General features: G+C 32.1%; 2 protein-coding genes across 5 annotated transcripts in view; one reads left to right on the top strand and one right to left on the bottom strand.

Annotated features, from left to right (window-relative positions):
* LOC129743840 (protein Shroom) overlaps window positions 1–25,854 on the bottom strand; it is a 384,017-nt gene that overhangs the window by 85,376 nt on the left and 272,787 nt on the right. The gene's annotated exons all lie outside the window — the stretch shown is intronic.
* Window positions 1,551–2,500, top strand: LOC129743842 (uncharacterized). Its single transcript, XM_055736055.1, has 2 exons — window positions 1,551–2,205; window positions 2,267–2,500. Exons 1-2 carry the CDS (start codon window positions 1,580–1,582, stop codon window positions 2,319–2,321), a joined length of 681 nt encoding a protein of 226 aa, XP_055592030.1. The 5' UTR covers window positions 1,551–1,579; the 3' UTR covers window positions 2,322–2,500.

The following is a 25,854-nucleotide window of genomic DNA, read 5'->3' as shown; positions in this document are numbered from 1 at the left end:
AAAAAGCAGAATTTTTTCAAGACACTACTTCATTGGTAGGAATAAAATGCAGATCTTCTTAGACTGTATAAATTAAGGCGAAATGGTGCTGTAGACGCCTTAATTCATGCATCAGAAGAAATTAATTTCTTGGCTAGCTTGCAGTTTATATCGAAAATCGCCGTCTAATTATCATTTGAATCGAAGATTACCATCGGTTTTAGAGCTAAACTGTTTAATTACAGATTCGTTTGATGTTCTCATCATTTAACTACAAATTCACATATAATTTTTTTTTTAATCAGAGCAGTTCAGAACATTTTAAACATCAATTTTCAAAAATTCGAAATTCAAGAAATTCGACAGTTTTTGAAAATTTAGGACGGTCTCTCGAAAATCCGAAAAAATCCTGAAAAATCAGGACACCTCTGGCTCCTCCAGTTCGGAGAGCAGCGTTTTTTTCTCGTGAACATACCAAGAAAAAAACTATGTTAGCTCAGATTTATCCTCTATACAATGCGCAATCAGGGTTGCCAAAAAAAATTTTTTTTTTCAAAATCAGAGACTGGTGTAAAAAAAATCTGGAAACGTCATTTTTCATCGCATTTGCAAAAATCAGGTAAAATCAGGCTTTTTTTCAAAATCAGGGAAATACAATGGCTTATCAGAGTTGTCAGGTTGAGCCTCAAAAAATCAGGCAAATCCTCAAAAATCAGGCACATTGGCATCTCTGTCAGCGGATGTGAATGCTCTCGCTCACTCTTATGTGTTGACAATCTCACTCTCGATTGCAGTGCGATTTATCTCTCCCCACACAAGTTGGGGGGAGCAGACGAAAAAAAATGCATTTTCTTTCACTGGTCAAGCCGATCGGAGGAGTTTTGCCATCCCTGTCTGAAGACTTCACATGTTTTTTTCAAATACTATTTGGTATGGGCCCAAAAAGTTTCAATCGATCTCGCTTAAGGACAATATGGCAGATTCACCTCATTTGGTTCGATCTGGACTTTGAGTAGTGAACTGATGGAAAATCAAGCCAAAACAGAGCTTAGGGATGGATCATGACAGTGTTTAGGGGTGATTCACGTTTTTGGGCATGTCCTTAACTAAGGCAGTTTTCTTTTATTATCGTCAGCACGTATGACTTTCCGGTCCAAAGTTTTATCCCCCGGACCCGGTGTCCACCCAAATTGTTTTTCGTCCACGAAGCTCAATACTTCTAGCCGAATTTCAGACCGCTCCAATGCTTACTTCTTCCATTTTCGCCAACTGACTTGGCGAAATGAGGTGGTAGTACAACATTTGTGCATGATATTTCGCGCTTTTCTAGGGAAATGCTTCTCATTCTCATGAAAATTTAGAAAAGAGCTCACGATACTCAGAGTTTTAAGTTAAACTGTAAACAACAACACCCAGCAGAAATCATCTGTTTAAACGTCGTCGGAATAAGCAGGGTTGTATCAAAATCGTGCTTAGACATAATGAGACACCTTATAGGTATGTTCTTATGTTTTTCAATAAATGTACTTTTGTCAGTTTCCGTTCTATTTGTTCCAATCAAGTAACCGGGTTTCATTTGAAAGATGTTCAGTTTGGAAAGATGCTCGAAATTCAAAATTTCATAGTGTTTTTTCAGAAAATTCACAGTTTCCTCAGGAGCAACTATCGTAAAAGTTTCCTATTTTTCCTGATCATCGAAGGCACTACGGCGACGATCCAATCGCTATCGCAATGGCACCCGGAGCTTCCCGAACAGCTGCTGGAAAATCTCGAACACTTTCCCCTGGGGGTGGTTTTCGGACTGCTGACCGTTGTTTTGATTTCCGTTTTTCTGATCTACGTGCTGAATAAGGAATCGAGCCAGAAAATCCATCGGCGATTGCGTCGGTCAATCCGTATGAAGTACATCGACTACATTCTGTTGTGTTTGAGCACTCAACTGAGGGACGTTACGGAACGTTTTTTGGGTGTTTACTGCGTTGAAGGTGGAGGGCCAACGACGACGACGTCTATTCCAGAGCAACTGGGAGCGATGCAGGCGGAAGTTCAGAGTTGTATCGAACTGTTCCGGGAGCGGGCCCGGAAGCTGTTTGATGGACCGGAAACAAGAGGATTCGTAACTACCCAGGAGCTAGAGGAATACTTCCGAATTGAGGAAAACGGAAGTCAGGGGCAACACTCGGAAGGACGGGAAAGTTTCGGGGAAGAAATTTTAAGTTTGAAAATGTAAGGGGTGTCTCTTAATTTGTTTTGAGATTCCACTGAATAATTTTGGTTGCATTTTTAGGAACTCGAAGCCGCTGTTATCGGAAAAAGCATTCAGAGAGCTGTTGACACGATGATCCAAATTTTATATGAAAATTTTACAAATTTTGACTAATGAAACGGATTAATTTTGATTGCTAAGGCTGCATCTAATTGTTTGTTCTAATAAAAATTGCAGAAACAATCACACGCTCCATAAACGGTATCGTTTTATAGTTGGTGCCACTCCGAGCTAATCTAAGTAATGGGCAGTTTACTGCTCCGGAAACCGACGCAGCCTCAATGGGAGAAAATTATGCCTAACTTTATTAAATCACATCTTATCAGATTCGGCTGCATCGGCTAAATTTTTCTTCCGTGCTTCATTAATCAGGTAAAGAGCAAAACCTTCATTAACCGGCTGACTGCCTGATTCTAAGCCGACAAAGTCAGTCAGCCTCAGGGGGGCGGGGGACGACAATCGGCCAATCTCTCCATTAGCACTCAATTACCCCTCGAATAACACTTTTGGGGCCAGCGACTCCCACGACAATAACGGCCGGCAGCGAAAATAACGACAGCTAATGAAAAAGGCCCAGCTGCCAGTTGCAAAGAGAAAACGCTACCAACTTCCATCATCCAGATCAGCCGTAAAGATAGTACCGAGAGCACCTCCGAGACTGTTTCCATGGATCTTGGAACTTTTACCCCTAGACGGTCCCAGAGAAGGAGATCGAAATCCGTTGAAGGGGACAGTGGCTGAAGTAGAAAGAAACCCCATCCGAGTGACATCTCACGTCCCGAAGACAACGAACGCAATAATGCCACCGAGTAGGGTAATAATAATCAGAGCTTCTTGTGGAGGAATCAGTTTCTTCTTCACACCAGAAACATTAAGGATGATCTGCCCAACCTCATCTCCGAGAGACCTAAAGAAGACTTTCCCCCAAACAAGTCAAGGGTGCACCACCAAGATTGAACTGGGCGCGAATTTGCCAGAAACTGTGAAACTGGAAAAAGTGAATGTGATTCACCCTCCACAGTAAGCAGTAACCTTACGGAGATCAGTCCAGGTTGATCTCCCACAGAATGAGCCATCAGACCTAAAGAAGTGTGGTGTTGTTGTTTGGTTTTTGTTTTGAAATGTGTAGGGACTGGAACAGATCAACACAGATCTTCAGCAGCAGCAGCTCCACAAAAACTCCTCCGGGCCAAGTCTGGGCAGATCAAGATGAAATCATAAGGAAAGAGGTCACTCACTCGTTCGTTCACTTGTGCTTTTCTTAGGAACTTTTCACTTTTATTTAAATGATGATTCAATCGATCGATCCAGCTACAACGGGAAACTTTTGTTTTCGGTAGCTCTGAGTAGGCATTCAATTTATTGACTTCCCAAGTAACAATTTTTGCTTAACTATGGTCAGCACAGCTTCGTTAGGACTATAGCATTAATCTTCATTAAAACCTAAAGCGTATTCTATGCAACACCAGAACTCTCATAATGCCAAAAAAGCTGGCTCTAGAAACGTCATCATGGCCAGTTTTTAAACTTCGATAAAATCATTATGCTGTACAATTTTGATCACAATGCTTTCATAAGCTTTAGTAAGACATGTTAGCAATTTTGGTTTTTATTTTCGCTCACGTGAGTTCTCCGAGTTTTTTTATTTTTTCCAGCAACCATGATGTTTGATGAATGATGATTGCATTATTGAGATATGATCTGGTAAAATAATAACAAAAAAGCCTGTTTTTATGTAAAATTTGTATGAAAAAGTATCTTAAAATAAATGCGCCTTGTCCAATCTTTAGAATAAGAAAATTTTAATAAAATATTTATTTTTATTAAAGAAAAAATTAAAAAATTTCGCGAAAAACATTTTTCAAAAAATATATAATTGTAATATATGACATAATGACTTCGCAAACATGATGGAATTAATTGAAAATAGGCTTGAACAAATATTTTTAAATACTTGACATTGTGAATCCCACTACATGGCGTCATTTTGTGTCGATAGATTTTGCCACCAACATGGCGATAGTAAATTCAATGCTAAATAGCCTTATTATGGTCATAAAAATTGCTATTTAGTTTCATTACGCATGAAACCTCCAAAATACGGATAAACTGGTGAAAGGGATAAACTCGAAGAAGTCAAATTTTGCTATCGGACGCCATCTTGAAATCCAAGATGGCGGCTTCCTCTTTAGTTTACTCTGTGTTACTTGGGATCTCAACGTTCGTTTTTATTGAGACTTTAACGAATTTCAACTATTTGCGAGTTCTAGATTCGACATAAGTTCTAGTAGGTACTTCTTTTTCGTTTTATGTAAAAAAGGAAAGATCAGTTTTTTTAAGAAACCCCTAAATTGGAATTTTCAGTTCAAGAAAGGAATTTACAGTAGTAATGGGAAGTTACTAGATCCCAAAAGGTGTTTAAAAATAAGTGTTAATACACAAATCAGAAAATTAGCTCGCCTCCGGCGGAATTTCATCATAAATTTTGCATTTATATTCATTTCATTTTGAGACATTTCCAAATGGATACTAATCATGACTTGTAAATTTCAGTTTGCTATTCAATTGACCATCTGTATTGAAACTCTCATCTTGACACAAAAAATAGGTTGTATTTGGAATGATTTTTTCACGGAAGTGTAGCCAATCAAGTTCAGAATTTGAAGCCAACCATTATAACTTCAAATTTTATTCATCGTATGCTACTTTTACATGTCAACATATTAGTAGCGATGTGACAGGCGTTTAATTTTAAAGATAGGCAACAGAATAAGCCAAAAAAACTAAAACCTCAACTTTATTATTAATCACTTTGTTTATTAAAACACGCCATTAAATTTTTAGCTAATTATAAATATTTTTCCAGATACAAATTTGAGCTTGGCAAGGCTAAAAACTTCATATTTTTCCAAGGTGCAAAGAATCTCCTTTTAGCTTCTGTTTTTTAAATTACTTTCAAAAATATGTAGAAATCACATATGAAAATACGGAACTTTTTTGATAAAACGCTATCAAAAAATTTTATGAAAAAGGTTTTCATATCATTATTAACTTTTCCTAAGACCGTTAGTTATTATTTAATTTTCATAGTAATCTGTCTCACGACATAACTTGACAAAAAAAATTCCTAAAATTCACTCGGTCCATCCAATAGTTATTTCAACAAATTAAGGAAAAAGTTTCAACAAAAATTTAATTTATGAAAATCTAAAAGCAAAAATTGGATCACTTTTCAGGTTTTAACAAAATGGTTTAGTAAAAAAACCTTCTTTTAAAACATTCTTCAGTGATATCAGCAATAGATACTTGTTACGATATCTTTCCAATTTTAAAAACTTTAAAATTTAACTTTTTTATATCATTTACCATCATTATGCAAAAATATCTTACCTTGATTAAATTCAATTCAAATCAATTTTTTTTTCTATCATGTAATTTTTTTAGTTAATCAGTAATCAACTATTGATATTTCTCAACTTAATTTTTTAACTAATAAACTCTTTGTAAACAAAACTGGAAGCGAAAGACAAATCTGAGTAAAGATTCGAAATCAAGACGCCAGCACTAAAGTGCTGTTTTCTTGAACTATCAATCAAATTCTATAAATACATTTTTAAAATGGCAAAAAGTTTTTATTGAAATTTGATCTTTTTGATTTTAATAATTGATTTGTACAGTAGTTCTCCAATTTTATCACTGTTCGATTTATTTCAACACTCGCCAAACTCACGCTCGATTTTATCACGTTTTTGTTTAAAAATAATTCAGAAACCATTTCCAGGACCTTATTTTTCTTTCAAAAGCGTAGAGTCTCTTTGTTCATGATATTTGTTATGGTTTATGCTATGGTATAAAGGTATTCAATAGTAGGAAAATGCCATTGAACTGCTTACTTTACTTTACTACAAACTTTTTTGGTTTTGCGAATCATATAAAGATGTGGGTGAATTTAGGCGTTTTTGAGAAGACGTAAGTGTCTATGATTTCTTTTTTTAAACTTTTTTATTTGAAAGGGTGGAGTGCGCAATCCTGATTGGACAGCCATAAGTATTGTCTGAATGCATAATTTTGGATGATCGAAATGAATTTTTCCTAGCTTTGTCTTAAAATATGTCAAAAGGACTAAGACTTCTATTTTTCTACTAGAAAAACAAAGGATTATCTGCCCATAAGGCAAATTTCGAGAAACACACTTTAAAAGTCTAAGTTGAGAAAATTTCAAAATATTTTTTGAAAAGGTAAACTTTTTAGTTAATGACAGGTGTGAAGATTAAAATATTGAAGTTCGAAATTTGCAGAAGAAATTTTTTTGATGCAGTTTTCTTTGAATTTTTTTCTTTTTCAAAATCGACATAAAAGATAACGATAAGATAAATTTCCATAGAAACTAAATAATTCTCTTTAATTAGATGAAGACTATCGAATTGATAATCTACATTGTTTTATTTCAAGAAAATATCTCAAAATTGCAATAGAGAAGAATAATTCGCACTGAAATCGATCCTTTGTGTTAAGTATACTTTGATAATTACATCTTATTTTCAAAATTTATTGATACAAAACGTGTCCACTACTGAAAACATTATTAATTATTGATAAAAGACAATAAAAATACATTTATCTACTTCAAATTTGAGTTTCGCCAAATTCACGGTTTAGCCATATTCACTATGGCCGTGATAAAATCGAAAAGTGATAAAGAAAAGTAGGTAAATTTTACGAATTTGATAATAGAGGAGAATGAGAATACTAGATCCCTGAGGATTCTTGATTTCTCATATCTCGAATGTCTTTGTTTGAAAAATCTAACAAAATGTTTCTTGAAGATCGTTTTTTATCATTTTAAAATGTTTTCCACCCGAAAAAAAAATCACAATAACAATATTTATTCCAATATGTCAGTCGTGAGAGTGTAATATGAACTTCCTAATTCCATATTTTCGAAGCAATAATAAATTCTCAAATTTTTTTATAGAAAAAGTTTTCCAAAAGGTATGTTCTGGGTTCACTTAATCCCTCGAGTCCAAAAAGGTAAATTTCTCTTGTCAATGGATGTTGATCATTGCTAAGCACGAAATTATTAATATTTATCCACTGATTTATATTCCTGCAATAATTTCCTGATGAAGAGAACTCAAAAAAGTGATTTTATCTGAACATTAGAAAATTGCGCCTTTGAGTATGCAATAGGGTAGCCCAAAATTGTACTATGTCTGGAATTTTGGGGGCTCAAGCTTCAAATGATAGCTTAATGTGTAAGAAATAATATTTTATATGGCGGCGACTCAGAAAAATGATGTTTAGAGGTCGCACTGGTTCGATTTTTGGAAAAAAGTAATTTTTTCGACATTCTGTCCTAATAACATTTTCAGATCATGAAAAAGTTTCAAACATGTGTCTCTAATATTTTTTTAATTTTGTTTATAATGTAAATTTTAAACTTAAAATTTATTGGAACTGTTTTGGACTCTCAATTTGTATGTATGATTTTTTAAATTACGCAATACTATGAATTTTTGTAAAAAAAAATAATTAAAAATAACAAAAAAGTGTACTTTGGCTGAAAATTTTTGATCAACATTGAATTCAAAAGATGCGCTACGTTATGATGTGCAACTTTGCAGAAGAAAGTGTATAGCTATAACTTGTCATTTCAAGTTTCAAGTTTCACTGTGGAAAAAAGTCACAATTTTTAAATTTTTGCTAAGAATAGCTTTATATTATGCTGAGTTTCGAGCAATCTAAAACCAAATAAACTCCTGATATCAGATTTTTTCATCCTTTAATCGGTCCTTAAATCACCAGAAAGAACTATTCCAAGTTTCTAGGTTTTTTATTGATTGAAGGTCGTGTTACCCATACTTGGGTGACGGTTTGAGGAATGTGTTATGGCTACAACCACTAAATCCCCCTTTTGCAAAATTTTTATTATAAGTGTAAAAATGGTTTATCTTTAATTGTCAAGCGATTTTTCAAATTTCAAATCATATTTCGTGATTTTCCAGAATTTAAGAATTCTATGTACATACTATTTTCTTCAAATTGAATACGTTTTTTCACCGGCTGGAAAGTAATTAGTTTACTTTCCAGCCGGTGAAAAAACGTAAAAAATAGTATCATTTCTTGCTATCTGAATTTGAGTTCTGTTCAAACTTATGCATTAATTTCGACAATGTTAGTGATAACCAAATAGATTAAAAGTTTATCAATTGCAAATGGCACAATTGTTTTTTGAATCGATTGAAATAAACAAGTAAGAACTTAAAATGAAAATACTCTTACCTAGAAAAATTCTCTTTCCAAAAAGTCATCACTAAATCACAGATGACACCTTTTACACAGATTTTTTGAAGTTTTTTTTCTGTTTATCAGATTTTTTGAGACAGTTTATTTTATCAACGCTTGCCCTCTAAAATTAATCTTTTTAGTATAATCCAAAAAAATCTTGCAAAACGAGATAAACATGAAGAGCGTATACAAAATCTGTGACAATATGGAATTTGATAAATTTTTAGAAAAAATGAGCTACTGGATCAAAAATTTGCAGCAACTCTGTCAAATTTTCGATATTTTAGTTTTGAACCTAATGTTCAGTTCTGTCACGTCATTTCATTGTTTAACATCGAATTTAATTGTTGTTATTTAAAATTTACGTTGTTTCGTGATTTTGAAAAATGTTAAAAACGACCTCACCGCCCCCCTGATCCCATCCAACGCCCCCCAAATTTCAAAATTGAGCTCCCCGCCCCCCTGGAAGCTCTCAACGCCCTCAAGGGGGCGGTAGGGACCACTTTGAAAACCGCTGCACTAAATAAATTCAAAATTAAAATCTAGAAACTAGTCATGCTTGTTTAGGCTGATTCAAGGATCGATAAAAGGATGAAAAAGTTTGATATCAGAAGTTTGGATTGCTCTAAACTCATCCACAGCATAATATAAAGCAATTCTTAGCAAAAATTTGAAAATTGTGACTTTTTTCCACAGTTAAACTTGAATTACATACTTTGAAAGTACAAGTCGTAGCTATACACTTTCTTCATCAAAGTTGCACATCATAATGTCGCGCATCTTTTGAATTCAATGTTGATTAAAAATCTTAACCCAAAGTACATTTTTTTGTTAATTTTAGTTATTATTTTTACCAGAATTCATAGTATTGCGTAGTTTAAAAAATCATACGTACAAATTGAGAGTCTAAAACAGTTCCAATAAATTTTTAGATTAAAATTTACATTATAAAAAAAATTTAAAAAATATTATAGACACATGTTTGATACTTTTTTAAAATCTGAAAAAGGATATTAGGACAAAATGTCGAAAAAAAATGGAATTTTTCCATAAATCGAATCAGTGCGACCTCTAAACATCATTTTTCTGAGTCGTTGCCTTACAAAAGTTTGTTTCTTATACCCTTAGCTATCATTTGATGCTTGAGCTCCCAAAATCCCAGACGTAGTACAATTTTGGGCCACCCTAGTATGCAATCGATATAGAGTAGTAGACATCTTTTTAAAATTCTTTTATTCTGACACTTATAAACTGTGAAATAAAAACTAGTATTACCAAAAAAATCAATGAAACTTTTGTCGTCAGATTTTATCTTGTCAAATCACTTGAAACCGATTTTTAGGTACCTACTATTTAAAGATATGTAATCGGTATTAGCATTTGAATTTTGAGTAATAAATTTTGCATATCATACTTTGGCTCTGATATCGATTTAGATTCTTTTTTTTTCGCTATGTGAACTTTTTATAATTTTACTTCAATGAGTTCCCAAAACGGAGTTTTCGTCATCATTTCATGTTCACCAGACATTTATCAAGCATTTTCTAGGTGTCAAAACCAAATTAAACAATGGGTTGCCGATTGCCGAGGTGTATGCTAAATTGATTTGCCATTTTTCATCGTCGTTGATTGGCAAGGCTGCCAATCACCTGCACCAAATTTTCAGATTTTTACGGCATAGGCAATATTTTCTAAATGTTGATAAGAAATTATGATTTTGATTATATTTGAGACCTTGAGTTGTGATTCTGAATTCTTCCTATATGATGAGGATACTTGATCCCTGGGGATACTTGATTTATTAGCTATATCTCCAAACTGGAATGTCGTACAAAGATCAAATGTTCTAGAAAAATGTGCCAAATGGAACAAAACAGCAATGGTTGAAGCTCAAAATTTTTTAACAAAATAATTTTTTGGGTTATTGAACTTTGTTTGAAAAATTTCACAAAATGTGACTTGAAGATCTTTTTTCATCTTTTTAAAATGTTCCTAACATGGAAATATTATAACAAAAATATTTATTCCAATACATCAATCTTTCGAGTGTAAAATGAAAATACAATATTTTCGAAGCGATGGAAAAATCCCAACTTTTTTCAGAACAAGTTTTCTAAAATGTTGATTTTGGGTACCATTGATCCCTAATATATGGGTACAAATGATCCCGGTATATTCTTCTACTCAATGGATCGTGCTCATGGCTGATTACGAGATTACTAATATTTATTTAATAGATAATATTCATCCATCAATTATCTGAAGAAAAGGGCTAAAATAATTGATTTTCTCTTGTTTATTAAAAAATGCGCCCGTAAGTATGCAATGTCATAAGGGTTGAGAATAAGCTATAGAATTTTTTTTTCTGACAATTATAGATTATAAAATGAGAACAAACATGACCAAAATAGTCAATTAACATTCTTTCTTGGGGTTTTGTTTGATTTTTTCCATGGATGAGGGCTTCCTGAATAAAGGATCAAGTCTCCCTTAACTTCAAAAATATCGCAAATTTTTTTACTCCCACGAAAATGCTTCTAGTTCATCTACGGGTTAAAGTATCGTTCTAATTTTAGGAGCATAGAAACTTAAGTTACACGCTGTCAGAAAACGTAAAAGAGTGCGAGTTGCTAAATTTTTCTAAAAAGATATGGTGAAAATAAGAAAAAGGGATCAAGTATCCCCACTCTCCCCTATGTATCTCATTCTAAGCTTTAATTTTACTAATTCATAATCATCATGAAGGAAATAATAATTCTACTTTGAAGCACCAAGCGTAAAAAAATTGAACTCATATTTTGAGATTTTTCAAAACTGATTTTTGGAAATGATTTAAAAGAATCAAAAAACATCAAAATGTGTCTGAAACGTTTAAAAAAATAAAAAAAAATTGACTAAAATTGTCAAAAATTGACAAAAAAACGACACAAATGGAAATAATAATGACCCATAACAAGTTGAAAAAGCTTAGAAAAAATAAACCGCTTTCGATTGTGTTGCTTACGGCGTGTTACAAAAATCGAAAGGGGCCTGTTCTTCAATTTTTGAAGATACAACGGTTATATGAAAACAATAAACTTTCGGTTGCTTGAAATATAAGGTATTCTTAAGGATGGCTTTGAAAACAAAAATTTGAGAAAAATTGCCCTGGGCCCCCCGAAGGCTTCATCCGGCGCTGCGACAAACTTGTCTTCTGTTTTCAATCCGAGTTTTAAAACGAAAAATGATTTCTTTACAATCCAATAAAGCATTTTTTTTTTATTAAAAAAGGCAAATAAATTGAAAAAAAGCACCGTATATTTAATTCCTTGTTAAAGTGTTTTTTTTTAGAAACAATAAATCAAACATTGTTTTTGCATCATAATTCCACTGCAGAACTTGAAGATCATGATCTAAATTTAAAATTTTCATTGCGAAAATTTAAAAAAATCTCTCTAAAATTTACAGCTTTGGGGATTATTTAACAGCGTATCAAATTTTGAGATCAAAATAAGAATGATACATTAGATTGAGTCAAATTGGGGTAATTTTTGAATATTTCAAATCCTTATTTTGGTCTAAAAAGCTTCATTTGGTTCAAAAGTCATCCATGATTTTTCGCAAAATCTATTAGTAACGTTTACACAAAAAAATTCAAACTTTTACGATTGAATAGGAAAATATAATAATTTGTTTTGAAAAATTAACCTATTTTTTTCTATTGTGGAATCAGCCTCACTTGGCTTGGTTTCACAGAAAAAATTAGGTTTGATATTCAATTTCCCCATACAAACTTCGTTCAAATTTACCTATTCATAGAAAAATTGACCTTGAATTGACTCAGCCTAATGATGCATATGTTTTAATTAAGATTCACTCATAGAATTTTTTTAGGCCAACGAATTCCAATTTCGAAATGAAAATTTAAAAAAATATGGAAAAGTTATCCAAAACTATGGTTTTAAAATTAATGATATTAAAACTAAAATTCCTAGTCCAACAAATAGTAGAAAATATATATTTTTTAATTAAAGCGTGGTAAAATTTTAATTCACAATTTTGCAGTTTCAATCGGTTGAAATTCGACATTAATAAAACTTTTTAAAACTCTGAACACTAAATTCAGAAGCCGTGAATTTGAAGTTCAAGATAAAATTTTCGTATGAAATTTCAAAAATCATCGATCAGGTTCTTCAATGAGTTATTAGAGTTTTTAGATAAAATTTCCCGGATACGTGCTGAAAAAATTCTGGCAACCTAAATTTAAATGATGAAAAATGGTTTATTACGGGAAATTATTGACCTAAAATTTGTTTATTAATTTTGCTTATTGTAGATCTAAATAAATGCTTTATCGATACAACCAAAACTGAAATTAAAACAGAATCGCATTTCAATTCTCTTTTCGTTCAAATATTTAAAAGCAACTCCAGCACAGGTCACGGGGACCCATAACTTGACATGTAAACTATCGACTTTAAAGTGTCAGTTTTGAGCCACTCCTGTGAGTTCATTCAAGCTGTACGTCAACAGATAAAACTGTAAAACGATTTGACACTCAGCCTCACAAGCAGGATAGGATTTAAGTTCAGTAACGTAGCCACAAGAACTGACCTTACACGGGACAATTTTCTGATAAAATTGAGGCAGTAAGACCTCTCAACTCGAATAAGACCCCAGAACCTGTATCTTGGAGCAATTTTACCAACGAGGCACCTTGAACTGAATGGCTCCTTCATTTGCCTCAAGTCGATATTATTATTATGGATTGTGTGGACTTCAACCTTGGTATCGATCGAGGTAATTTCTTTTTTTTTTTTTTTGCTCAGTTAGAGCAATGTTAATAAGATTTTAATCAACCCTTTCACAACACGATTTTGGCGAAGACAGTGGTTGTTTGTTTTCAGTTTACCGAATATTGAGCGCTTTTGGGGGAGTGTTGTTTGGGCTGAACTGAACTTTATAGCTTCATGATTTTTTGTATTTTTAAGTAAAACCTTAACCGTGGGAACTTTATAGACCTAAACTGTCTACATGAAATTCTGAATTTGAGTTTTTCTTTAAATTTTGAATTTCTCAAGTGATGGAAGAAACTTTAAAGTGCCACATCACGACCCAAATTAGAAATCAACCTCATTAAGTAATGCATTAGGCAACATTACTTCGATAATTGAAACGATTATGATTTCGCTCTTCGATCTCTTCTTGACAGAAGCCATAAAAATTCATCGGAAGGAACAATTCTAGATCGAAGCACCTCCACGGAAGCACCGAGATCAAGCTAATTTGACGTGCATGATTTGTTCCAATCAAAAATAAAACATGAGCACAAAATTACCAATAACGAAAGGCTAACGATTTGAGGTACATACAAGACTCAGAGCGAAAATAAAGCAAACACAAAAAGCGTGGATTGATTTCGTTTTGTTAATGTTAAATTAAGTCTTTGGTTGAAGCTTCTCATTAAGTTATCTTAGAGTAGTGAGAAGAAAAAAAAAACCTCACATTAGTTACAATAACCTTCACACAACTCAGGGGTAACAGAAGTTCAAATCAGCATGAGCACTATTAATTCGATTTGTTGTTTGAAGCTCGTTGGTTTTTTTTCCTCTTTTTTCTGTTTCCAGTTCTACAGCTTCTCAGTCAGATAGAGGATGAATGACCGAATCGTGACTCGGTAATGATTGATGCATGAAGTGTTTCGGCTTAAGGTAGATCTACAGAAGATGAAATCTCCTGTATGTTGTTTTTTTTTTTCAATTTTTGGACCGTAGATGGTACTAAATCAGGTTCAGTGAATTCACGAAATAAGGTGACCACATCCAGTACATTCAATAAGTTACCTTGAACCATCGTAAAAGTGAGAGCTGTTTACGTACCTGAAAGGAGAAGAACAAAATCAGAGCGTTAGTTTATGGGATAAATTTGAGTTTTATGTTGTAGTTTTCAATTTGCTGTAAAAAAATAAAGTCGATTAAAATTTTATGCCCATTTAAATGCAAAACTTCAGTCGAATTAATTTGATTTCTTTTGTTTGTTTTGAAGTTAATATAAATAAAGACAACATAGACACAAAAATTCAAAAGAATTTATGTATTTTTTTATGAAAACAATGAAAACAAACATCTTTTGTCTCAAACTTTGTTTAGCTTTGTTTTTATTTTTGTCCTTTTTTTCTATTTTTGATCTCATTTTTTTTTCATGTACCTATCATTTGGCTCTCACGTTTCTTTAATTTTTATCTCATTTTTGCTCTTTTTGAACATTAAAATCTTGGTTTTTTTTTCTCATTTTTTTACAAATTTCTGTCTCATTTTTGTCCCAATTTTATCTCATTTGTTATAAAATTTTGTTAATCTTATTTCTAACTTATGTCTAAATTTTGAATATTTTTTGACTAATTTTCTCGTTTTGTCTCACGTTTTGGCCCATATTTGTCAATATTTTTAATCAACTTTAATCTGATTTATGTTTAAATTTGGAGATTATTTTTTCCTCTTTTTTGTCCCATTGTAATTTTATTTTGGTCTTTTTTTCTCTCATTTTCATCTCACTTTTGTATCTATTTTTTTTTTAAATTTTATTTTTCACTTTTGTGTTATTTTTGTTGAACTTTTGTTAAATATTTGTTAATTTTTTTTTTGCAGTTTTTGTGAATGTTTTCGTGACATTTTTGTGTGATTTTCAGCGTCATTTTTATGTCATGTTAAGTTTCATTTTTTTTCGTATTTGTGTCACTTTTGTCAAGTTATCATGTCGTTTTAATGCCATTTTGGGTGTCATTTTTTCTCATATTTCTGCCATTTCGATGCCATTTTTGGTGTCATTATTGTGTCATTTTTGTACCATTTTTGTGTCACTTTTCTGTCGTTTTTGTGTCATTTATGTGCAATTTTTGTGCCATTTTGGTGCTACTTTTCAGTTTTTTTGTAATTTTTGTCATTTTTATGCCATTTTTGTGCCATTTTAAGGTCATTTTTGTGCCATTTTAATGTAATTTTTGTGTTATTTTTTGTCATTTCTGTGTCATTTTCGAGTAATTTTCTTGTGAAATATTAGATTTAATTTTTTTGTCATTTTTGTGTCATTTTTGTCAAATTATTATGTCATTTTTATGCCTTTTTTGCCTAATTTTTTTGTCATATTTGTGTCATTTTTTTCAAATTATTATGTTATTTTAATGCCATTTTTGGTGTTATTATTATTTCTTTTTAGTGCCATTTTAATGTCATTTTTCTATCGTTTTTTTTTCGTTTTTAAATGCCACTTTTCTGTTATTTTTGTGAAATTTTTTAACCATTCTTTATGCCATTTTTATTCCGTTTTAATGTAATTTTTGTGTCAGTTTTATGTCATTTAAGTGTTATTTTGCTGTCATTTTTGTGTCATTTTCAAGTAACATTGGAAAAAAATTTGTGTCATTTTTGTGTTAATTTTTGTGTTGTTTTTGTGTCATTGTTGTGTAATTTTTGGGTCATTTTAATGTCATTTTTGTGTAATTTTTATGTCATTTCTGCGACATTTCGAGATATTTTTAAGTGATTTTTGTATCATTTTTGTGTCATTTTTGTGTCATTTTTGTGCCATTTTTGTGTCATTTTAAAATCATTTTAAAGTCATTTTTGCGTAATTTTTGTGTCATTTTTGTGTCATTTTTGTGTCATTTTTGTGTCATTTTTGTGTCATTTTTGTGTCATTTTTGTGTCATTTTTGTGTCATTTTTGTGTCATTTTTGTGTCATTTTTGTGTCATTTTTGTGTCATTTTTGTGTCATTTTTGTGTCATTTTTGTGTCATTTTTGTGTCATTTTTGTGTCATTTTTGTGTCATTTTTGTGTCATTTTTGTGTCATTTTTGTGTCATTTTTGTCTCATTTTTGTGTCATTTTTGTGTCATTTTTGTGTCATTTTTGTGTCATTTTTGTGTCATTTTTGTGTCATTTTTGTGTAATTTTTGTCATTTTTGTCATTTTTGTCATTTTTGTAATTTTTGTCATTTTTGTCATTTTTGTCATTTTTGTCATTTTTGTCATTTTTGTCATTTTTGTCATTTTTGTCATTTTTGTCATTTTTGTCATTTTTGTCATTTTTGTCATTTTTGTCATTTTTGTCATTTTTGTCATTTTTGTCATTTTTGTCATTTTTGTCATTTTTGTCATTTCTGTCATTTTTGTCATTTTTGACATTTTTGTCATTTTTGTCATTTTTGTCATTTTTGTCATTTTTGTCATTTTTGTCATTTTTGTCATTTTTGTCATTTTTGTCATTTTTGTCATTTTTGTCATTTTTGACATTTTTGTAATTTTTCCGTTTTTTGCCATTTTTGTCTTTTTGTGTAATTTTTGTTTCATTTCTGTGTCATTTTTTATATTAAAAATATAAATATTTAAAAAAATCTTGAAATCCGTCCGACTTGGTTAAAATTGCTGTTCTCTACTCAAAAATTTAAAAATGAATACTTTTAAAAATATTCGCTTAAAATATATCAATAAGTAACAGCTGATCAATTAAACCACTTCTGCACTAGGAAAAAGGCAACAAGATTATCGCGACACTTTTATGAGTATCACGAGTTCAGATTTGAGTTCACGATTTACCAGAAAAAAAAAACAAAAACACAAAAAGCAGATCACTATCTCACGTTTTGCGCAAATATCGTCTCCCTCTTGATTCAGCTAAGGGTATTCAGTGAAAGATCGGCTGATTTTCTCGTTTTTTTCTCATTCACCTCACTGCAAATGTTTTTTTGCTTTTGTTTTATTTAACGGATTGAGCCGAGAATTTACTTGCACTTTTGCCCTCTCTTCTCGACGATTGATAAAGTCTCACTTTCGATACGCGATGCTCTAGACGACGTCGTCGATCGCGTCGCGTCGTTGTTGTGCAAGAATTAATGCAGTGAAGTTACACATTTTTCCAATCTGGTTACCATTCATTCGATTTGCCGGTTTAGGAGTTTGTGAAGTAACACTTTCATACTTCTTGGTGTAGCTTCGAGGAAAACTCGTTGGATTCGGATGGTTTGTAATCCGCGGGACACGAAATTCGATCTCTATGGGTTCAATTTTAGCGGCTGCAGATGGGAGAATCATCTCCAGTTGGGGTCTTTCGAGCTCTGACACTGGCATAAGTAGTGTACTTTGTCGCGAAATAATCCGTTACTTAGTGTTTTCCCCAGGTGCATTAATCCGTGAGGATCTATGAGTCTTAATTGGTTTTTTTATTGCCAAACAAGGCACTCTGGCAGACGAGTCATTTTTTTTCTCGATCGATATAATCTAGTCGAGTTGGATTGGAAAGTGTGTTCTTTAATTGATTTCATGGTGTACCAGTACTTGTAATATGTATCTGGATTTTATTCAGACAAAGACTATGTTTTCTTGTTTAAACCCTACCGTATCGTTTTTCGAACTTTCTTTACTGTTTCGTTCTAGAGTTCAATCAATTTACTTCAGGATGAAATCAACAAAAGCAAATGATCGCAAATTGAATTTCCTTCAAAACAAATATGATTTAGCGAATAACAAGTTTGAGGTGTTTGTGTAGTGATCGATTACTTTTGTGACTTGAATTCACGATCATTTTTGACATCTTTTCGAAGCATCTTTCCTGTACTTTCTCAAGGAATAGAACTACGGTCTTGGAGACAAATTGGAGATGAAATCGTTAAAATAAAGGTAGTTTGTTAATTGGAAAACAACATATGTTACAAATGCCTTTTTGAAGTTGTGATGTGAATTAAGCACGATTTAAAAAAAACTAGGTTGTGAGCTGAATTCACATCAGAAAATTTTAAGTTATACTAATCCATCTAATCCCCCCTTCCGTGGACTATCGGTGACATTAAATAAACTTCTACCTCTCCTATTTCTCTTTTCTGCTCACGTTAACAATTTAAAAAATATATATTGTTATTGTGAAAAAAGCTCTTTGGCCTTTTTAACTTGAACTTGAACTTTACAGACAATTATCAATAGTTTTTAGAAAACTATATTAATTTAAATCTTTTGTCAAAATTTTCGGAAAACCCAGAAAGCGAAATAATTGAAGTTTTAAGAATTTCACGGAAAATTTGATAAATTAATAGAATTTTCAAACAGTTCCATAGCTAAAAAGTGAAAGCTGGGATTTTTTCATCTTTCGTATTCGTGTTTTTTAAAGTGTTTGGTTCAAAATAACTCAAATTTTCGATTCTGATAAATTTAGATTGTATGCAATCTTTTATATACACGGTTTTCTTCAATTTAAGTATTCTTATTAATTATTTGTATTATATTTTACCTCACCCCCTGTATCAAGACCAGAAATATTATCCTGACGGCTTATTTATTGAATGTAGAGTGTTAAAGGGTTCAGGATGTGTTACTTATATAAAAAAAAACAATCTTTAAAATGAATTTTTTCATGATTTTTTTTTAAATTTGACTACTTGACTGAATATTAAAATTTATTTATGAGTAAGATTATAATTCTATTAAAATAAGTTTACATCGCGGATTTCACTTTTTAACACGGATTGAGATATATGAAAGTCAAATATTTAAATGTGGGACAATATTAAAAGATTGACAACTTCGGTGTAAGGGGTGATTATGCCTAAATACTGTTCTGCTTCTTGGCAACCAAAAAATCAACAGACTGCGCAGCGGTACTTATTTTTGAAAAATTAAGTTTTCGCCTGGAGACAGCGTGTCCTTGCTTTGATTACTTTTTGTGTAGATTTGAAAATAGGAAATATTATAATATTAGGTTCAATATTTTCGCTTGACTTTGGTTTGACTGAAATCACCGATTCTCAAGCAAGTGATTGCCTTTTTAATTTAAAGTAAAAACTCAATAAATATTTGGTATTATTTACAATATTTAGATATAAGTTTAAGATGTCGTGCCGTTTTTAGTTCTACGGCATGTCCTCGAGTTGTGGACACGTCCCAATATTGGTTTTAGCAAGTTGTTTTTTCCAGCAGGACTTCGCATTGGCTCACCCCAATTTTTGTGTGGAAAATTTGTTTGGATTAATTGGATTTGTTAACTTTGAGCTTGGAGTGGCCGCTAAGTTCATTTGATCTGAACCTTATGGATTTGGCTCACTGGCTAGGATATATTGAAGATCGAAGTTTGCTCTTAAAAACATGACATTCTTAATTTCTAATCAAATTTGAATGATTAAGTAAGGTTATTCAAGTGTAATAATCTTTATTCAGAATTGTTTCCAAAACCTCGAAAACTAATCCCAGGTTCAAAATCCCGCTAAAGTTTCACAAAAAAATTTCACTCGTTGATAGAAATTCTGCTTGGAATATTAATAATTTTAAATGAGATACTTTTATTTGTTGCAGAGGTTCTGGTTCCATATTATCAAAATAAAAATTTTATTTCTGTTTTCATTTTTTGGATTTTGTATCCAATTTGGGATTCTTGATTTTCAGTTAGAATCTTCATTAGAAATTAGAAATGAAAAACTGTGTTGCAATCTTGTTCAAATTTGGTTTTGCATTTCATTCAAAGTTTAAAATTTGATTAATAATTTTCGAAACTCAAATACATTTTCAATATTTTGAAAATTGTTTTGCGAATATGAAAAAAAAAACCATTCTAATTATTAGTTCACAATTCGGGTACGAAATTCTCAAACTAAATCATTACAAAGAGTACAAACTTATCAAAGCTTCCTACTGGTGATCCATAATTTAAAAACTTAAATTCAGATTCATCCTTCGAGATTCTTTTTAAAATTAGATTTTACAAATTGGATTAAAAATAAAAAATTTAAACAAGGAAATCAAATTCAAACACAAAACATGGAAATTTAATTTGAAGATTCGTGTTTGAGAACCCTGCAACCAATTTCTTTTCTTGGCTCAATGTGCCAATGACTCATATTAAAAATTCTGACCTGGAATTTTGATACCTAAATCGTTTTTTTTGTACATATAAAAAATAGTATTGAAATTCGTAAACAGATCCAAAATTCAAATTTTGAACTAAGGTTCAAAATGCAGATTCAGAACTGTTATTCAAAATTCAGTTCAGAAATGAGTTTAGTTTAAAAATATCAAGTTGACTATTTCGTGAAGGAATTCAAATTGCAGGAGATCGTAGACTTATAATTTCGATTGTGAGGTAATTCAATTATGAAATAACAAATTTGAATCATAGTCAATTTATATACACTTAGCACACGACGTATAACAGGAAAAGACACATAACTTTCTTACTTTACGGAAAAGGATATAAAACTATCTTTTAGTCGACCGGTTTCATCGCCCTGTAGATGGGCAACATCGAGTCAAGGTTGCCGAAAAAAATTCTGTGTTTTGACGAAATAAAATTCTGACTGTCTGTGATTTTACCCAAAAATTCTGTGATGGATTTCTGTGATCGTTTCAATCAATTTCAATCAAAAATCATGTCAAATTGCGTCTTTTTTATTTGACTTAGGAAAAATCAATTAACATTACCAATATTATCTTACTTTTCAACTCAATGATAATTATCCAAAATGTATATCGACATAAAAATTTAATTTTGAAAAAAAGTTCAAAATTTAAAAATTCTGTGAAATCTGTGAATATTTCCAAAATTCTGTGTTTTGTGACACAGATTCTGTGATGAAAATTGGCTCAAAATTCTGTAAAATTATAGATTTTTCTGTGATTTCGGCAACCTTGCATCGAACCCCAAACCGATCTACAAATAGGTAATTTTATATCCTTTTTCCGTAAAGTAAGAACGTTATGTGCCGTGTCCTGTAATACGTCGTATGTTTATAGTTAAAGTTCTTAGATTAGCACAAATCATATAAAAATAAGCACAGTCAATTTGTTTACACAATTCAGCTGAAAATCACAAATATATTTGAGTTTTTTCGCAAGTTTTGTTTAATGAATGTTTAATGAAAACACTGATTTTTATTTTTGAAGAACTAGGCCAAACAAATAACAAAATCTTTTTTTGTGGGGGGGATAACATTCCATTTTTCCAAAAATCCCGATGGGAGGAAATACATAAAGTTCAAGGTATTTAATTTAAAAAAATGAAACTGCAAACTATTTTCAAACTTGTTCTATTCTATTGAAAGTTTGAATTCCTTTTTAATATTACACCCACCTCCTTTCTCCCCTCCAAAAGAAGGATTTCAAATTTGTTCCGGCTCAATATTTCGGTTTCAAATGGTGATAGAAAATTAGGAAAAGGATGCAGAACTGAATACCACAATCTCAGGCTTAAAATTAGCATCATAACCCTTTTAAGTATACTTATTTAGTTTTCAATTGTTTCCTATTCAAATTGTTTCCCACATTTTTTGAAATAAGATTCCTTTGATTTAGATCTAATACTAAGACAAGATTTTTAGTCTTGAGTCAAGTTACTCTAAAATTTTAATTCAAAATTTAAAATCTGTTTGTAACATACTACATTTTGTTTGGCGATCAAACAAAATTCTTCATACACAAAACCTTAACATTGACGTGTTTTAGGGCCTTGATAGATAATGTTGTCAGTGTTACCAAAATGTAAACAGTCTTAAACCTTTTTTGGAATTCTAAAATTTTCGAAGGCCTGGGGTATAAAAAGCTCTCATTTTGGTTCAAAACTCATTCATGATTTTTTGCATAATTTTTAAGTAATTTAAATAACGACAATTTAATATCGACTCGTCGATAACCCACTGTGAACTCAGCAAATATGAAACCTTATCAGAAATGATGACTTAAGTCGTTTACAATGGTGTTGCGAATCGTTATTCCAACTGCACAGTGAAAAGATCGTAGAAAATGTCGCCTGAAGTCATTTAAATCGGCGGATATGACAAAAAGTCCACCATGATTGTTAATTTTGAAATGATTTTGCTCCCAGGCGAGCTTCAAGTGAGAAAATTATCATCATGTTCTCTCTGCAACCAGTAGCGCATCCAGATGGCTAGGTAAAAATCAAATGAGAATTGACCAATGAGAGAACAGAAAAATATTGCCACTGGCAACGATATGAAGGCTATGTGAACAAAATCTTGTGCTCTCTTGCATTCTTCCGATAGGCAGTGATGCCACATTAAAAACGGTATTTTTAAGCCCGAAAACATCGGTATTCGGTATCAAAATTATAAAAATCGGTATAGATTTCGATTTTTTTCGAAGCTTTTGAAACCTACTTTATCGAAAAAGTATTGGAAAATTGCTATATTTTCAAAGCTTGAATGAAAAAATTGTCTATTAAAAAAATACATTGAAAATTAAAGCTGTTCAGCTTATTCAATATGTTCAGAGGACGAATAACCCCGCCAGGTTTAACTCCTGTTTAAATAAATAAAATTTATTTTTCTTCATTCAATTCGTAGAGAATGCTGAAACTCCAGATAAAAAATACTGTTTTTACAACAAATTTATCTAAAGATTCATGTTAAGCTTCTCTGCTGCCTTAAATGATTTTTCATTTAAATGATCTATTGAAAAAAAAAAATCTTACGCTGGTTGCTTTGATTATTTGGTAATCAAAATTTACTTTATTTTTGTTTGCCTTAAAGATCTGTTCATAAAAAATATTTGCGAAATTGGATTCAACCGTATTTTTTGTAGTCACATTGCTCATAAGAAAATTTACCATCTGTTTATAATCTTCGCACTTATCGTTAGTCAGGCTTAATCAAACTTTAATTAGCGGTTGGATATTACCGTAGTATCGCAATTTTAAAACATCATATTTTTGTTAAGAATTCATGCTAATGAATACTATTTGTCGCGAGCCACACTTATCTTGGTCCATTAGATTTAAACATATAACTTTAAGATATGATCTATTAAGGCCTACAGCTGCTTGAATCTCCAATCTACCATATTTTTTTATTCGATTTTTTGATGACCAAGTACCAAGGAAGACAAGGATGCTTTCCTCTACGCTCAGGCATGATGGCTAAATGGGCAGAATAGAATACTTTTGGTTATATTTTTAAATATTTTTTCTGCCTGAACGAATTTTTCAAAAATCGGTATGAAATCGGTATGTTTTGCCAAAAATCGGTTTTCTGTATTTACAGATTCTTGGTCGAAAATTTCCTCAAAAATCGGTATAAATACCGGAAAATCGGTATAAGTGACATCACTTCCGACAGGTATGAATAATTGGCCAATTGGTGTAGTTTTCGTCGCTTTAGAAAGAAGCGAAATGTATGTAGGGATATTGCGTTCACTGTGGTAGGTAAATTCTGTTTTTTTTTTTACAATTTTCATACAATCATTCTATAATGTCCCAGAAAACATTTAAGAAGGTTTAACGCAGGAACAACATATTTATTCAAATAAACCTACCAAATGAAAAGATTGTATTAAACTAACCAAAATAGCAAAAATGGAGGCGATATATCTAAATACAATGACAAGATTCCAACGATTCGATTTTCCCACAAAAAGCAAAATAAAAGATTTTATGTAATTTGAGTAAAACGAAAAAAAATTTCCTCGACCGAGATTTGAATCCTCAAAGTTCGCTGTCTGATATCTTAACACGATGCGCCAACTCATCAATTGATATGATCCACGCAATAGCTTTATAGGTGAGATTTTCTTTTTACGAACCAGTCAAGGAAGAAATTGAGGGACCAGATAAAGTGTCAATTGAAGAACCGCCCATTTATCGTAAATCAGTCCACTCAAATCGTAAATGTCGAATTTGCCTATTCTCAACTTTTTTTTAGACATATTCACGAATTGACGAAATGACTAAACTGCTATCCGATTCAACTTTTTTTGAGCCCTTGCTCAATATACTTATGTTGTAAATGAATGAAAGAAAATCACTCAATATCAACTTGTTTACGATGATTGTTGAAAATGTCTTAATAATCGATTTGTATTATCATTTCTATTACGATTTCATTTTAGCTGGAACATAAAAATACAGCTACAAAAATGTTTGCTGGGGGTGCCACCTAGTAGTTAGGTATTAAATTCTAATTTTTGGGTTTATTCAAACAAACTCTGAATTTGTAGGAAGTCATCGACTATCTTCATTCGCAAAAAAGTTTTATACTGGTGAACAGGGGTATGTCTTTTGGCATTGAACAAAATCAATTCAACTGACATCACAGCTGGTGCCTAGCGAAATATTGCTTGCAAAGTAGCTAAAAGCTACTCATGTAAACGTCACTTTGAATTTCTGCAAAAAAAAACATGAGTTTTGAACCGTACCGAAGTTTTTTAAAACCCAGGCCATGAGAAATTCATAAATAACCACAAATCAACTCAGGCTATTGCACATAGGTTTTACATTCTACTTCAAATATATTATTTTTTACTATTACTCAATTCCAATGCTAAATAAATACAATTTTTAAATGCTGTTCGTGAATGTTGTACTTAAAAATCAAAATTAGACAACAAATTATTCAAAATAAGACAACAAATATGAATGAAGTCATATGAATGCACAAATCGCTGCTGCCCCAGAGTTCGAACCGCCTGTTCGTGTGTTCATTTTAGGCCGGATCGTGCCAATCAATATTTGTGGCCCCCCGGAGAGCTGGTCTACGCTGAGGTTTCACTTTCAATTGCACTAATAAAGTCACCCAGTTGGTTGGCTACAAAAATGACGAGAACGACCCGCCAATTCGGTCATCAATGCGCATAAGTTTAAGTTAGTATTCGTCCCTTGAGAAAATATTATGCTTTGTATATGGTTGGTTTTTTTCTGACTGTACGGATTATTGGCAACAATCTGTGCTTAAAAGCGACTCTGATGGACGTTAAAACCGGCACTTTGTGTCACCTTTGTCGTTTGACCTGGGCATTAGTAGCGTTATTTTTTTTCATTCGAGGATGAGGAGTTTATTTAGAAATGATCCTCTGTTGTAACTTCGAAGTCAAAAGGGTACGGGTTTTAGAGCGCCAACACCCCTTCAGTGATCCATTCAGTGACCCTCTCTCTTTGTTCTGTCGCGATGAAACGATTTGAATTTCAAATTAAAAACCAGTTTGTTGTAGTTTCGTTGTTGTGCTCGAGTAACAAACTAGTAATGACGACTCAAGGGGTCTAACCCTTGAATTTCTTGTTACATCTATCGGGTTCGTAGTTGTCATTACGGAGCACCTCAGACCGATCGAGAGTGTGAGAATCAAACTTTACCTGTGATTTTTATACCTACTTACTAAGGTAGCTTTTGAGGAGCCAGAAGTGGCTTACTGGTCCTAGGCCAGAACTTCGAGAACTTAGCCTAGTCCTAAGTAGATCTCGATTGCAACATTCGAACACGGCGGGGCTTGACTTGGCGTTTGTCAACTCGCTGGGGTTAAACGATAGCGGCGATTGCTTCCTGGAGAGAACATAGTCATTTGGACGCCAACCGGCCTTC

The sequence above is a fragment of the Uranotaenia lowii genome, chromosome 2 (genome assembly GCF_029784155.1).
Source record: "Uranotaenia lowii strain MFRU-FL chromosome 2, ASM2978415v1, whole genome shotgun sequence".
Lineage (NCBI taxonomy): Eukaryota > Metazoa > Arthropoda > Insecta > Diptera > Culicidae > Uranotaenia > Uranotaenia lowii.
The sequence above is the reverse complement of the archived record's forward strand: the minus strand, read 5'-3'. Positions and strand labels throughout refer to the sequence as shown.